Genomic DNA, 16,682 nt, shown 5'->3' on the forward strand with positions numbered 1-16,682 from the left:
GAGCATGCGCAGTAAATACAATCCGTATTCACTCAACCCACTCCCCGTGCGACCAAGTTTGGAAAAACCTCGATTCGAATAAGTTAGGAGAAAAAATAGGGACTGTTTATAGTCTAGCTCGCCTAATTGTGATGTAATTGTAATGTTGAGCAAAATAACATCGTGATTTGTTAGTAGCGAGCAAACAATGATTTACCGATGCCGAAACATACCAAGTCATGGGGAAGCCAGCAATCAGTGTGTAGACAAATGCAACGTTACTGCGCATGAGCAGAATATCATTTATATAACTAAACTGGGCGACGACACGGAATCGTTTTATAGGTCATTACGTCGGTACCAACGATCATCACGGTTCAAATATTATGGTTTATTTTTATTATTCAATTTTAATATAATAAAATCATATAAATATCAAGTATTTATATGTTTAGTAAAATATAGCATATTTTTTTATAGTGGCTATGCTAGCCTACACTGGAATCGAAAAGTGTTGTTCAGAAAATAGTTTTAGATATAATACATATTATTAAAATACAATTACAAATACAATGTAATTTGCCGTTTCGACGTCGAGGGAAAAAACTGGGTTAAGCTGACAATTCCATGCATTGTGGTAATGCTTTTGGGGACATATTTCCAAGATGGCGTCTATTTTGTCTATTTGAAACAGTCCCACAATGCACTACAATGACAACTAGACCCAGTTTTTTCCTTAACCCTCGAATGGCTGAAATTTGATTTTTCTTCTTAGTTTTGAAAAAAATAAAATATAATAATATCAATAAAATAAACAGATAAAACTAAAAGCAATAAACTCTACTTACTACATTTATCACCATGGCTAATCTGAGTGGCCAAAATCTTATTTTTACTTTCTAGACACCTTTCCAGAGTTCGCTCGAGTCGACAGGTTGGTACTCACGTTTTCATTCATTTGTTACATTTTATCATTTCCAACCTCGACCTGGAAACATTGCTTTATATTCACTCGAGAAAATTCGGGAAAGGTGAATTTATTTTTATTATTCTAACTATATTTTTAAATTACCCACCCCACTAACCCTCTGACATCATTTTACAACAGTTACACTGTTAAGCACATTCATTTTTGAAAATCTTGGATCCGTCCTTGCATGAACATACTATTACTGATTTAAAATTTCGAGTAATTTTATTTGGCCGTGAACCAAAATCATATATATAATCTATAGTGACTAACAACAGTCGCGAGTGTAAAGGAGCGATTACACGGAGCAAATTTCTCTTCAACTTCCCTCGAAACGGCGTTGCGAAACAATTTGCATGAGGCATTGCAGCGTGTAGCCGATTGCGTCTCTGTTGCACCGTGTAACACTATTGCAGCTTGGCTTGTTGCGAGACAAGTTGCAGAGAAAATTGCTCCGTGTAATCCCGCATGGAGGGGAATTACTGTCTACTCATCTATTTTGCTTATTATCTTTTCACGACAATCACTGCGCGATAGCTACGCCAGTCCCCCCCCCCCCCCCCCCCCCGCATTTTCCTGTCGTATAGGTAGTTTGTTCTTCACTGTTTTTCTATTTTTCTATACCCACACAACCTTAAAGCATCAAATATGATCTGGCTTAGCTCGGCTCGTGGGTTCGACTTGATTCGGCTCGTCGGCTCTGCTCGGCTTGTATTAGCTGTGCAATTTTATCTTTGCATTTTTCCGTCGTATAGGAAGCTAGTTCTTCCCCTGTTTTTCTATACCCACACAACCTTAAAGCATCGAATATGATCTCTAATGTAGAGCTCTCATCTGATGTTTCGATCCACTCTCTGAGCATCTGGATTGTTACTTCAAGTGTATCTCCCGAGTAATCTTCCCTACATTTCTTCAATATCTTTTCATCGACTTGTAAATGACCAGCCAAAGTCTCCCAGCAGATATTCGGGTTTCTACTTACAATTTCTATGGTTTTTTCTTTGAGCTCTTTGTTATCCTTGAGAGGCGTAGTCACTAACTCTTTACCTGGGGAGAAGTAATGGTTAATATAACATTTTTGTGTTTTTTTTCCTATCTTTCCGTCAATTGCTAACTTCTTCGTGTTGCATACGAGTCTGAATTTGGGTAGATATTTAATCGAAGAGGAGGACGATGTTATGATGATGATGATGATATGATGATGATGTTGGTAATTAAATGATGATGATATTAGGATGATGATGGTGATCATAATGGTGGTCATAATGATCTGATGATGATAACGATGATATGATGATGGTAATGATGGTGATGTTGGTTTGATCGTAATAATAATACTTTATTCAAATAATAATAATGATGATGATGATGATGATGATGATAATAATAATACTTTATTCAAATCGGACATCATCAAGGAAGACCTTGAGGTTAACCTAATATAGACGGGTCCCCTAACTTAACACATTAAAAAAATGAGGAACTTACCAACGCCTAGCAATTCTAATAAACCAGACATTGCTACTGGAAATTTTTCACATAAAACGTCCACTAGATGTTGTAGACAATCTTTTCTTGGTTTATCGCAACTTTTCTTTGGAAATTTACGAAGAAATTTCTCTGGTTTCCATGGTGCCTCTTTTATCCATTGTATGTCTTTATGGTCGAGGTACGTTGACATTAAGTAGAAAATATCCTCTGGGAGGTCATTGAAATTATCAGTAATAACAATCCCAAGACACTCTACTGGATCCTAAACAAAGTAAGGTTAAAAAGAAGCTTTACAAGTTGACAGAGACTTTCTGTGGCTCACCAATTGTTGGAATATTAGTGGATACAATTGACACAAAAATAAATGGAAAGATAGGATATATGATTAGAAAATGGCAATAATGAGGAGTTGACTTACTAGGACGGCCATGAAGGACATTGTCCTCCCTAAATAATCATAAGAATGTACCATGCTAAAATTTTACAAACCTCGTCTGTAATTGGTGTAATATCTTTAACCTGTAGAAACGATGAAGAGACAAAAACATCATTATCAGAAAAGTGTGCTAGTGATGGGTCAATCAGTAATTCAAACAAAGTCAGTCATTCAACTAACCATCAAACGATCGGTAACCGGTACTTTTATGGATTTTGAGTGTGACAGACATTTAAATGAATCTTTTGACACCCCTCCCCCACCCCCATGGGTACTCTCTTTGTCCAAATGGTAGAGGTGATCGGCGGCCGCTTTTGAAAACGACCCCTACAAGTTACGCATAAATTGAAAAAGCTGTTGCAGAGATGTTGATTTTAACCACTAAGAGGTACGACTGTATATTATAGAAAGTGATTGTGCTGATATCGTAAAATCAGTGACTAGACAACATCTTTCCTTTGTTCTTCAGTTTATATTTGATCAATAAAGGAAATAAATAACAATTGACCCTAAAAGGTACGCAGTCTTGTAACATAACTGGTTACGTTAAAGTCTCAATAAAGGACTAATATTTTCAACCCTAAAAGGACAGCCGATCATCCCCCGCTGGGGGGATGGGTTAGGGGGGGAGGGCGGATGTGACGGGAAACTCTAAAGATGAAATTTCTACACGTGCGTATTGACGGGAAATTGGTACATCGCCACTATGACTAAGAACCTGCTACGCCCCTTTACGTGTGGAAAAGACTCATCAATACGTAAATAAAATAACTTTTTCCAACTCTGTCAAAAAAACCTTACTTTTTGTTCCACAGTTTCAAGCCTGTTTTCGCACTTTTCTTGTTTTTGTGCCACAACTGCTATCTTTTTGTCGCTATATTCCCTGTTTTGTTCCAAAGCTGTAACTCTCGTATCCAAAGCTTCTAACTTCTTGTCTTTGTCTCTATTTTCCTTGACGAGAATGTCTAGGATATCGCGTAAAGTAGCGGCTATTTTTTCAGCTTCGTCTTTCTCGTTTGCTTCCAAACGCTTTACTTCTTGAGACAACCGTTTAATTTCTACTTGAGCAAACTCGATAAACTTTGCCAAAGAATCTGCACCAACACCTGAAAATATACTGACTAAATAAACAAGTAGCTCTTCAGCTGGCAATAATCTATAATAGGACTATAGTTTGCGAGGGAAAAGGTTTAAATAAACTCAACTTGTTCATGTAAGGAAAGAGAAAGGAGGAAGAGCGTGAAGGACAAGTCAGGGTGGGGAACAAGGGGAGAAGGATGAGTAAGAAGAAGAAGAAGAAAGGAGGAGGGGAGGATGGAATAAGGGGAGAGTCGGAAGAAGTGAGTGAGTGAGTGAGTGAGTGATACTTTATTTATACTCGAAAAAAATTCTATCAATATAAAAATTGCTTTACAAGAATGTCGAGTTAAATAAGAATACAATTTAGACAGCTAAAAAAGTTTATGAGAGTCCAACAGAAGAAAGCTTTCTTTTAAATTCCCTTATACTTCTAGCTGACTTAATATCTGAAGGCAAAGAGTTCCATGCTTTTGCACCTTCATAGGAGAACGCACGTTTGAGGTACTCAGTGTTTGGTTTCGATAATTTTAAACACTTTTCTCCCTTCCGCAAATTATATTTTGTAGTTTGATACTCAAAGCGGTCTCTTAAACTTTGAGGTGCAAGAGCATTCAAAGTCTTGTACATTATTGTGGCTTTATGTTTCTTCCGCCTGTTTTGAAGATTTTCCCATCCTAGAGACATTAAAATGTCGCGCGACCTAGTTTCATAATTACTCTTAGTTATAATTCGGCCTGCGCGATTTTGCATTTTTTGGAGTCTGTCAGCTGATGTTTTTGGTAAATTATCCCAAACCACATCGCAGTAGTCAAACCAAGGAGTTATCAGCGAATTATATATTGCAATCGCCGTCTCCTGGGGGACGTAATCACGAACCTGTCTAAGGCCAGCCAGGCCTGATGAAAAGGAAGCAGAAAGGGAGAAAGGTGAAAGAGAAAGGATGAGGAGCAAAGAATAACGATGGGAGATGGGAAGAAGGAGGAGAGAAGACGATAACCTGAGGCAAGGAGGAAATACAAACTCTGTATAGAAACTCTGTATTAATTTGTTTCTGTTAATTATAAAATAGTTTACCTATAGTTTCCCACTCTCCCAGTTCGTCCGTTATTCGTTTTTCATCGTCCTCAGGCAATTTTAAAGCTTGAAGGAGATCTCTCATCAACTGAAAGCACCTTGTGAACTTTGTGTCGTCCCACTCCAGAAATTTACAGTGACCCCAAGGATTTCTGACGTCACTTCTTACGTCACTTGCCAACTTTTGGACGTCAGGAGGAAATACGCTGGCGGACGAGAGAATACCAAGAACAGCAGACATGTCACAAGTATCATCAAAACCTGCAATGACAAACAACGAGAAATATTTTAGCCATTTATGACGAGAAATTTTATTTTTTTCAGCTTTCCAGCAACTAACATCTGGATTTAATATGTCGAAATGGCCAGTATTTTTTTTACAAAAGGTTTTTTTCTGAAGCCTATTAATTTATAAATATCATGAAACAACCTTATGGCCGATCTAAGTCAGCAAACGGTAACTAACAGATCGAATTGAATTTAGCGCGTTAGGTTGACAATGTGTGGAGGGAGGAAAACCCTCAAATCTAGGAAGGGACCAGACAAACTCTGCTCAAATGTGATACCTAGTCTAGAAATTGAATCAGGGGTGAGTTTACTACCGCTGCGCCAAAATTAATTCAATAAAGTACAATGCATAAAAAGCTGCAGCAACAACTGGATTGATCGACGTGAAGACAAGGCAAAAGCTTATTTAATTCAAATCTTTACGAATGATCGGTCAGAAAAAAATAGGGGCTTTTAAGCGGTGGTGCTAAGATATGAAGTTTGTGTTCGAGTGGTGAAATATTTTTCAACAAAAGATGAACTTAATGCCTTGTAATTTTATTATCATTATATAGACACATCCACAAACAAAAACTTGTAGCATGTAGCATGCATGCAGCATGTACTGTAATGGAAAACATCGGAAGTGACGTCGTCGATATCTTAACTATCGGTTGCTATCAATAGACGTCACTTCCGGTAATAGATCTTTTTTGATGGCTTGTAGAATCCTGGAGGTTATTTTGATCTCTTGTTTTCTGGTTTGATGTCGTGAAAATAGTCAAATACAATAGTTTGAGGACTTATTTTGATGTTTTGACTTAGCATCCGCTAGTTGCCCCCCAGTCAACCGCTTGTTTGCCCCCCAGTCAACTCTAAAAAGTCACGTGATTGATAATAAGCAATTGATATGGAAAATACATCACTGAAATCAAATGAAAAATAAGAATGGCGTATTTCCCAACAAAACTATAGTGTCTATTTAAAAATTTATAATATTAGGGACTGAAGTTGTCTCACCTGTGAATTTCGCCATGTATGGCTTCAAATACAATTTGCCCAAGTCTTCTGCAGATTTCACATTGTAGTCGTAGGGACGTGTTTTGTTGTTATTTATGCTCTTATAATGAAATTGTTTTCCATGATCATCATTTAAGTGCTTCCTATGACTTTGATTGTCGATGCTGTGTTTGGTTTTCAGATCATCGTAATGTTTGTACATTTCTTTCTTGAGGAAATCTCGTAAAGGTGGCAAAAGGGTTTTATTTAGGCCAATTCCCACAACGATCCACCTCTTTTGCTCATTACTGAGCTCGAGATTAAGATTCGACGCCACTGCAAATCAAAAAGAAAATCCAAATATATTTTTCTTTCTTTATCATTCGTTAAACCGATAGTTTTACTCTCAAACTCGAATAACTTTGTCAGCTTTTGAGCGAGCAACAACCCACTTCCACTTTCATCAGACGTTCAACTCAAAGCTTAGAAAGAAAATGTTTAATGGAGTTAAAAAAACACAAAGATTCAATCTAGTAAAGGCCCTGTTGTACTGCAATTTTTCATCAATAACGCGGTTGCGTGACAAGTTGCTGGAGAACTGCACAGTGGAACACGGGTTAACTCGTAATTATTTTGTTGTTGCGCGTACCGTTGCACGAAGAAGAACTCAGTTTTACTTTTCGCAACGGATTGCAGTAACTGGCAACGCCACTGCAAAGTGTATGATCTCTCCAACACTTTTTTCTCACAATTTTAAGGCAATTTTTTTAAAGAGCGTATGTCCAAATTTCTTTTTTCTTTCCGCGGAGTCAAAAAATTTACTAGTTGCCAAGATCGCGTCGCAGTGCAACAATTCAACTCGGCAAATTGCAACGCTACATCTTTTCAAGCATTGCGATACACGTTGCTGAGAAGTTTGCACAGTGTAACAGGAACTCAAGGGATCAATAAAATTCTCTAAGCTATCACATCTTAGCTCTCGATTCTTTCTAAAAAAATTCAAATATATTCTCTCTAATGCAATGGCACGACATGTCGAACCGTATCAGTTAGGTGTAATCAACCCGGGATTATATGAAATATGCGACTTGAGTATAACTTTTGACTTAATTATAGAATTTCGCGCGCTGTGATTGGTCGAGCGAGAAGTGATTCTGAGACGATAATCACTGCTCGAGCGGTGATTATGAGGTTTCCCAAAGTATGCCAGAGTGGAAGTAATACTAAAACGTTTTTTTTACCCTCAATTACGTCTTTTTTTCTGATATTCAAGTCTAAAATTTAAGAAGAAGACTGGCGGCTTAGTAAATGTTCCCCGATATTCACTTTGCCTTCGGCGAATAATTGTTAAAAAACAGCCTTTCGTACCTTTGGTTGACCATATCGGAGGCGATGGAATATCTTTAGCCTAAACAAACAATGGCAAACAGGAAAAACAATTACCATCACCATAATGTTTATATTTACTAATGTCAACCTGAAGACTTGTATACTGATGCTTCTTGAGCAAATGTGAACCAAACCAGATAAAAATATACACGAGACGATTTGCAATTTTTCGTACAACATTGTTTTGTTAAAAGTTGGCCTTGTGTAAGATGGCGCGCCGTTACAATTTTTAACGATATTTGTTGCGGCAACATGTTGGAGGTTTTTCAACGAGCTTTAAAGAACTTCACCATCGTTGCCATCAGTTTGTGTTGCCGCGCGCGTTATGCTACACTTAGCCAACTTTTGACATAACAATGTTGCGCAAAAAATCGTCTCGTATAATAACACCTTTATTCTCACCTTGTGAGACAGTTTGCATAAATGACGCTTTTCATCATTTTCGGCGTGAAAAAAAACTTTAAGCATTTCTTCGCCGTCTTTATAGATTCCACCCCTTTTGCAAATATAAACGTCATTTTTATACACCTTCTTTCCTAAAAAACTAAAACACATTAAACCAAATTAAATCACACGATTATTAAATCTAGGATGAACCAATACGGGAGGCGCAGGCGGTGATGCTAAAGGTGATGTTACGCTAGCCGATTTTTAGTGGCAACACTGTTGCACCAAACGTTTGCCTCTTGTAAAGCTAGTGTTACACTAGACGCTTCTCAAAGACTGTTCAAATTCGCGAAAGTGTTGCTCGAAAAATTGTTCCCGTGTAACATGACATACGAATTTATAATTTTTAACGATATTTTATTGCAACAACATGTTGCAGGTTTTTAAACGACCTTCATACATCAAAACTAACAACATAGTTGCCATTTTTGTCGTCGCGCACCATGTTTGATGCGCAGCCTATCAATACGGCAAAAAAAATTTCGAAAAAAAGTTCTAGGCCCCGTCCACATTATGCCGGATGAATTTGAATCCGAATTTTTATTTATTCGGTTAGGCCTAACGTCCACACTAGTAAGGGTGAATCCGGAACAACTCTTCACCTAAAACGGAACTTTTCGAATACGGTCTCCAGAGTGGAACAATTTGAAAGCATCGGCTAGTCGTATTAGTGTGAACGGAGAACATTTCGTATTCGGAACTTTTCGAATACGATGACGTCATGATTGTAATGGGAACATGGCGGGAAGGCTAAAAATTCACCGCAGGCTCAATTTCAGCTTCGATGCAAATGCTCAGATGTGCAATGAAGCATTTTTGCCGCCTCTGATCGGACTAGTATGGATGCGAAACATTTCATCTGTTTTTTCATGAGTGGACGGAATACTTTTTTTCGGTTTCGGTGTGAAAGTTGCGGATTCAAATTTATCCGCCATTCTAGTGTGGACGGGGCCCTAGATATCGAGCTGGGGGCCAACGCTTTAGCCATCCATGACCGCTGTCGGACTCGGGAGATTGAGAAATCATTTGCGACTCAATCCAAGAAAAAAAATATATATTCCAGAATATATATCAGAATAACAGTGCTGATGTTAGATTTTGTAGGCTCTGACTGGTTGTTGTGAGGCTTAGCATCATGTGACATAATCGATAGGTTCTGACTTACCAAAGAAAGACGGGTTCCGCGTCTGATTCATCCTGTTTGAAGTCTCCCTTTATTTGAACATAAGCCTTTTCGTTTTTTCGCATTGCTTCTCCCGTTTTGAGACTTAGTTGTGAGTTAACTAAATAACAGTAAAAAACGTTCGTGTAAGCTTTAAACGAATTACAGAATTGCGACAAAAATGTTGCATTTTTTTGCTTTCTTGAAACTGAACTTTAATTTTTTTTGAAAAAAATAACTTGACGTGAGTGAGTTCGATAAATTAAGAAGAGAGGTGAACGCTTTAGTCATAGCTCCTGTTACGACAAAGCAGGCTTTGGTGGACGTCAATCACAAGGGGTTTCCATAGTATCCTTAGAAAACAGAAGGGCGTTTAACTGAAATTTCTCTGCTCAAAAAACGAATTGATGTTCTTGGTTCCTTTCATGAAAAAGAGAGAAACTTTCTTCTTATGAGGAAAAGCCTTCTAAACATACTATACCTTGCAACTCTTCAAGGCGTGTGTTATCAACACACAATAGCCCTAATTGAAAGCTGTTGAATGAGTCTCCGGTAATTTTAAAGGCTGCGAAACAAACAGTTGTTGGAGGTGAATAGAGATATTCGTAGGCTGAAGATATGTATGTTATGGGTGGGATGTCTTTCCATTTCCAACCAGAAAACCTTTGAGCAAAGGAAGAAGAAAAAATATCACTGACTATAACGCAAACAGATATTCAAAACTACAGACTAAAATTTAAAAATGTGAAAATATACAAAGAAAAAACAAAACTTTTGAATACATTCTCTAATCTATATTTACCAGGAAAAATGTGTCACATGTAGTTGTATAGAATATTCATTCTCTTCGATGTGTATTTTCTCTGTGATGTCCTTCCATTGGCTTTCATTTTTACTTAGAGTTTTGCTATCCTCCAGACAGAGCACGCAGATCTTACTTTCAGAATATTTTTCAGGACAAGGTTGAGGCAGTTTTATTGTTGGCAGTTTCTTAAAGTGAACGTCATCAAAGCCATCTACGCACAGTATTGGGAGAGGATACCCATTTTCTTTCTTCCAATAATCTACGAGTATCAGCTGCAGAGAATAAGATGGTAACAACATAAATGATACTGGCATTCATGATTCACTACTAATTACGCTGATTACCGTATATAAAGCGAAATAAGTAAAATACCATTAAATATGCCACAAACCTTCATGGTCCCTTCCACGGTCTTGTTAACAGCTCCTTGAGGGAACTCAATCGTGACATCATCGCACACAGAAGACCTGACAACACATCCTTTGGGTGTGACTTGGAATCGATCTGTGATGAGTCTGGTTACAACTGCTAAGATGGTCAGTTCACCGATCTGTACTTCAACGTAATCTTTTCTGCAATCTGCTGATTCCTTCACTTGTCTGCGATCTAAAACTTTATTCGATAAAAAAGACTTTGAATTTATTCGGGTACCCTGAAATAACCTCTACGTTGATCTAAGTCAGGGCACGACTTACTCGCAAATTAAATCCTAAAGCAACCTCTAGTCAAAGTTAGTGGTAACAATTTGTAACTTGAGTTTGTAATTTCAGTAAATTCGTACCTTTTGGCTCTTGCCAAGTTTCATTGTCCTGACTGAGTGCCTTCACAATAGTTTCGTAGCCATATTCCTTTCCTGGCCCAGAATGCATCAGACTAACGCTGATCGGCTTGTTTAGTCGAATAGTACTGGGTTCCAGTCCCACGATGTAACTTACGACAGTTTCGTCTTTCCCAGCAGGGAATGTCACGAGTAAGGATTCTGCAGTGTATTTCTTACATATTAGAGTGGTAGCTTGCGTGACTGTGTTTGGTGGGATATCGAGGCGAATTCCAATCATGGGGATGTCAAGAATTCCGCCTTCTGGATTTCTGTTCAATACAAAGTTGAATTAAAATTTAAAAAACTAATGAAAGAATGAATACTGAAATCAAACGGAGCAGTAGCAGAAACAATAGCAATGACTATTTTATACTTACATCGTAATGCATTGTGGTGGAATTTCATCAGTTATTCCAGTTACAACCGAAATATCAAGGTCTTCCTGGACAGGATGTTCAGTGTAAGCTATTCCTGGTTCAGTAGAGGTGACAGGAGTATCGTCTGGTTGTAATGGAACACCAGGCAAGTCTTCCTGGACAGGATGTTCAGTGTCAGCTATTCCTGGTTCAGTAGGGGTGACAGGAGTATCGTCTGTTGGTAATGGAACATCAGGTAGGTCTTCCTGGACAGGATGTTCAGTGTCAGCTATTCCTGGTTCAGTAGGGGTGACAGCAGTAACGTCTGGTGGTATTGGAAGGCCAGTTAGGTCTTCCTGGACAGGATGTTCAGCGTCAGCTATTCCTGGTTCAGTAGGGGTGACAGCAGTAACGTCTGGTGGTAATGGAAGACCTGGTAGGTCTTCCTGGACAGGATGTTCAGCGTCAGCTACTCCTGGTTCAGTATAGATAAGAGGAGTTTCCTCTGTTATATCACCCTGGATAAGATAATCAGAGACTTCCTCTTCCGTTGGCTCTTCAGCAGTCTCGAGGTGTTGTTCATCACGTCCTCTTGTCGTTGGAGAAACTTGTGCTGCAGGTTCTAGGATGGATAATTGTAGAAGATATTCAGTGCCATTCAATACTCCCATCCCTTCTCCCAAAAAAAAAAAAACAAAAAAAAAACAAAACACAAAGCTTAGCCTAAACAATTTAAAAATAATAAAAAAAATAATAATAATAATAAAAAAAATGAATTCGAAAAAGATATCTGCACATAAACTCAAAAACGCTTATTTTTGTGCTTCAAGCTTGCGCAAATAAGCTACTGTAAGTGTCGTCACCGTTTTTTTGCCTTTCATTCGTTTCCATGAAAACAATTTTTATTTTTCTACTAACCAATTATGATCACTCGATATCGAACTCCGCTGTTGCAAAGATTACGACCTTGAGCAATTTATTTTTCTTCAATTTTTTTAAAAATTCTACACTGAAAAGTGGTTTCAAAACGTTGGACCTTAATTCGGGAACCGAAAGTGGTGTGACAATTTGCATTTTTTTAAATATTATTATTTAGATACTTGAAATAAAAATAATGTAAGTTACAGTAAAAAAAGTGTTATAAATGTTGAAGATGACAAAAAGGTACCTTCAGGGTGTGGCTGAGAGCTTTTAATCTGTAAGATAACATTTAAGAGTATAAAAACATCAGTAAATATGATCCTGATGGAAAAAAAATATACAATGGATTTAAAAATGGAAGTGGTAATGAACAGATCTTGAGTCTGCAAATGAAATGGGAGGGGAGGGGAAAGGAGGTGGGAAGTGACATCTTGCTGAAGGCCAGCTATTTAGGTTTCAAAAGCTGCATGCAGATATGGTTTTAGGTGTAGAAGAAAAAAATTTCTTTCTTTTTACTTATTTTTTTCTTTTGAAAAAAAATACCTGCTTCATTGCTTTGATTCTTGGTCCATACTCTTTCAGTTTGTTTTTCTTGTTCAGTTTCTTACACATTGCTTCAAGTCTGTCACAAAGTAGTTTTCTCACAACGCTGTGGTTGTCTTCAGGTAAAGACTCCTCCATTACAAAAGCTTCTTCGTAACTTGCTAGAGCTGCTTTGTGGTCCTTTCTCCATTCATGAATGATCCCAATCAGGTACAGAATTCTCACAGTCTCTGGGTGTTCTTTAAGCAAACAATATCTTGTTTTATAAGACTTCTCGGCATATTCAAGTGCTTTGTCATAATTTTTGAGAGCAATGTTAAGATTTGCAAGGTTTCTTTGAAATGTTGCTGTATCTTCTGTATCACAAACGCCCAGATTTTCTTGAAGATCTAATGCTAATTTCAGTAAGTTAGCTGCAATCTCATATTCTTTTTTTGCTCTCCTTTGGTAAGGAAGTAGTGGCCCCATCACCTTTTTCAGATCAAATGGTCCTTTCATTATCTTGTCTCCCATCATTTGGTGTACTTGAGAAAGCTGGTTATAGTAATGGACTATATCGTCATGTTTCTCACTACCAATGAGCTTCAACTTCATGCACATACCCTCTTGGTAGAATAATTCTGCTTTCTCTGGTTCAAACTGCTGCATGTAACAATTACCCATTAGATCTAAGGACCTTGCTGTAAGGCTATGGTCACCATAGACTTTCTGATGAATCACTAGTGACTCTTCTAGGTCACTGAGTGCCTCTTTAAGAATCCTTTTGGTCATCTTTTTTGTTTCTGAAGATGACTGGTCAGTGAGGTTTCCAGCCTCTTGGTATTTTAGATGTCCTTTAGAGAATAGATACATTCCTCGTGTCATATCAAAGAGTCCTTGATTTGATGTCTTCTTATGAACCTGATCCAGAAACCTTTTTGCTTGATTTAGTGTTATAAAACCACGTGAAATTCCCTCCATTTCTGCTGAAAGAAGGGCCTCCCAGCATTTTATGTATGCACTTATCAACAAATTCCCTATGAAAAAAAGTAAGAACTTGATGAAAAATGTTAAATTGCAAATGCAAACCCACAGACTGGACAAACTATATTTTGAAGCATAAGCTCAAACAGGACTGATATATATGCAAACTTGTTCACGTTTACGGGATATCTTCTTGCCCAATCAATTAGTATGAGAAAAATGGACTTTGATAGTTGGTATATAACAATTATTAGTAAGTCTTGTAATCATAAATAATCACAAAAACCCAGGGTGGTGTAGGATAATTAAGTGCACTTGTCTCTGGTTTGACTCCTGAACTTGGTAGTTGGGTCTCTCAATTACAGTAGTGGGTTCCTCACCTGTTTCTCCATTTTTCATCTAGTAAATTCAAAACCCTTTGTACTAAATTGTAAATTGATCCATGATTTAAAATGTAGCTTACCCTGGTTTTGATCAGCTCAGAGGTTAGATCTTGCTCTCGCCCACCCTCCCTCCCTAGAAGAGATACTGTAACTAGCTAAAAACTAATGTGAGCTGCATTGGTGTTTCTAATGAAACAGTAACGATAAAAGGTTAAATTTTACACCACGAAAAGATGAAAAAACTTACTGATGTTTTGAACGCTAGTCCTTCGTCAGAGTAAGAGAGTTGGCTGGGAATTTTTCTGATGAAGGACTAGCGAAGGACTACATGTAGTGTCCAAAACGTCAGTAAGTTTTTCATCTTTTCTTGATGTAAAATTTACCCTTTTATCATTACTCCCCTTAGATAACAAATATTAGTAAAATGGAAAAGAGATTTATTTGCGTCCCAAAATTGTTCAGCATTTAAATAAGTTAGTATTTTATGGATACTATTTTATGGATATATGGTTTGAACTCTAAGATGGAAATGTTCATTTTGCTTGTCAAAGTTGAGAGGTGGTAGGGTTCATATTTTGGCCATTTGGTGCTAAATGGCCTATTACACATGATTTAGAATCAGATCATTTAATGTCTGGGCCTGGTTGTACGAAGGCTGGATAGTGCTATCTGCCGGATAAATCCTTATCCAGTGGATAAATCAATGCTGTTATCCAATAAATTTATCCGCTGGATAAGATTTACAGCTATATCCGTTGGATAGCGCTATCCACCCTTCGTACAACCGGGCGCAGATGTATAATACATCAGACACTTCATATATTTCTACTAAATTACCTTTTTTCTCTGAATTTTCTGACCAGCTTTTGAACAGTTCCCTTCGTTTTTGATTATTTACTACATACTTGAAGAGCAATGAGAGAAGACCAGCTTTTTTCAGATCATCAGAATAAAAAAGTAAATCAAATGATTCCTCTTCAATTATGATATCAATCGTTTTTTCAAAGTTTGGCCTGTTGTCTTCCAGCATCTTGAACATTACAACAAAGTCACTTTCTAATTTTTCTGAGAGTTTTACCAACTCATCAGAAAAATTCTCAGCAAACTTTTCTTTTCCTTTGCTGAGGTGTTCTTGGGAGACAGGATCTTCTTTACACAAATACAAAGCAACAAACTCTCTGAAACGATCATGAACATCATATTTCCTTTCTCCATTCACATCTTCGGCAGTGATTATTTTTTGTGTCACTAACAACTCCAGATCCCATTTTGCGTCATATTCTGAAGACATCTCAATAACTTTCATTGCAGTGTAAACAGAGAAAGGACGCTGAAGTAAAGAAATTTTTACAGCAATCTGTTTCAGGTGATCATTTGGTAGAGATTCAAACAATGCACTGATGCAGGCAAATTGTTCTGGTACCCCTTTTTCAATCTGTGCAGCTATTTTTTCCAATACTTGAAGAGAAGTAGAATACTGCTCTCTCTTTAATTGTTCAGCTGCACGCAGTAAATAGATTATATCCTTGCAATGATCTGAAATTTTCACTGCAGCTATCTCCTGCCTTTGATCTGAATCTGCATCTTTTACTCTTCTACTAATATACTCTGTCGACTCTTTCTTGCTGAATGGTTCGAGTTTATATTCAACAAAAAGGGCATGCTTTAATTCTTGTTCATCTATTTGGATTCTAGAAGTGAGTAAAACCTTTAAGTGTCCATTTTTGCAGGCATTAGACACTGTGATGGCTTTAAGGAATTCTAGGAATTTGCTTCTTGCTTCTTGGTCAGCCTCCTTTTCCTTGGACATAAACTGTTCAACATTATCAAGAAGGAGAAGTGTTCTGTTGGTTAAATTTTGAAGATGTGTGTAGATTCTTTCTTTATTATAATCAGATTTGGCCAAATTAAATGATTCTAGTACCTTAAAGTAAACATTATTTATATCTTGTGTGCCTCTCAGATCAATAGATAAAGTTACAAACTCTTTCATATTTTTAGAAACCTCTTTGGCTAAGGTTGTCTTTCCAACTCCTGATTCTCCAAACAAGTTTAGTCCAGGAACGCGAGGATTAGACAAAAAATTTAGAATTTTCTTCATATCTTTTTCTCTTCCAAAAATTTTTTCCTGGATTGGAAACTGAGATTTATAACTTTGAATTAAATTCACCACTTGTTCCTTTTTTCCAGTTTTCTCATCAGCCAAGACTCCCTCAGCCAACATTTCCAATAACTTTGTTTCTCCATCAGAAATGTCTATGTATCCAGACTCGTGGAATTTTTTTAAATTTTCAAACAAAATTTCTTGGGTGTCAATAGAACCTTGGGTCTCAATAGAATCCTGCGGTCTTTCGTCACTACTAAGACTTCTTTTTATCGTATCATTTGCCTTTGTAGCTGCACTTTCTGAGAAACAATTTGAGAATTCTTGCAAGCATGGTTCAACATTGGGAGCCATTGCATATAACCTTGACACTTAATACTACTCTAAGAATAAGCGTAGGCAGTTAGAAGTCCAATGTAAGCTTCCTAGAAGCTTTAAGTCCATTTTAAGAGAAAGAGGTCATTCATTTTGATCATACACTTGCTGCATTCAA

General features: G+C 37.4%; 1 protein-coding gene across 1 annotated transcript; it reads right to left on the reverse strand.

The window, feature by feature from the left end:
- Positions 1-1,520: 1,520 nt before the first annotated feature.
- LOC116308573 (uncharacterized) lies at positions 1,521-16,673 on the reverse strand. Its single transcript, XM_089028784.1, has 17 exons — positions 14,923-16,673; positions 12,740-13,755; positions 12,444-12,471; positions 11,297-11,897; positions 10,881-11,188; positions 10,491-10,711; positions 10,097-10,371; positions 9,776-9,957; positions 9,298-9,415; positions 8,088-8,229; positions 7,665-7,704; positions 6,318-6,632; positions 5,031-5,291; positions 3,678-3,982; positions 2,930-2,959; positions 2,438-2,702; positions 1,521-1,996 (listed from the first exon to the last, which is right to left on the reverse strand). The coding sequence occupies exons 1-17, from the start codon at positions 16,541-16,543 to the stop codon at positions 1,608-1,610; spliced, it is 6,117 nt and encodes a 2,038-aa protein (XP_088884910.1). The 5' UTR covers positions 16,544-16,673; the 3' UTR covers positions 1,521-1,607.
- Positions 16,674-16,682: the final 9 nt, after the last annotated feature.

This window comes from Actinia tenebrosa, unplaced genomic scaffold (genome assembly GCF_029948245.1).
Source record: "Actinia tenebrosa isolate PJP-AT-01 unplaced genomic scaffold, QUT_ActTen_1.0 PGA_scaffold13__45_contigs__length_12533684, whole genome shotgun sequence".
Classification (NCBI taxonomy): Eukaryota; Metazoa; Cnidaria; class Anthozoa; order Actiniaria; family Actiniidae; genus Actinia; species Actinia tenebrosa.

What these genes read in the sequence shown, in the direction of transcription:
- LOC116308573 (XM_089028784.1), bottom strand. Translation starts at nt 16,543, where the DNA reads ATGGCTCCCAATGTTGAACCATGCTTGCAAGAATTCTCAAATTGTTTC. An exon ending in GAATCAAAGCAATGAAGCAG is followed by an intron (nt 12,472 to 12,739) that starts GTATTTTTTTTC and finishes GTTATCTTACAG; the next exon opens with ATTAAAAGCTCTCAGCCACA. An exon ending in TTACACCAATTACAGACGAG is followed by an intron (nt 2,703 to 2,929) that starts GTTTGTAAAATT and finishes TACTTTGTTTAG; the next exon opens with GATCCAGTAGAGTGTCTTGG.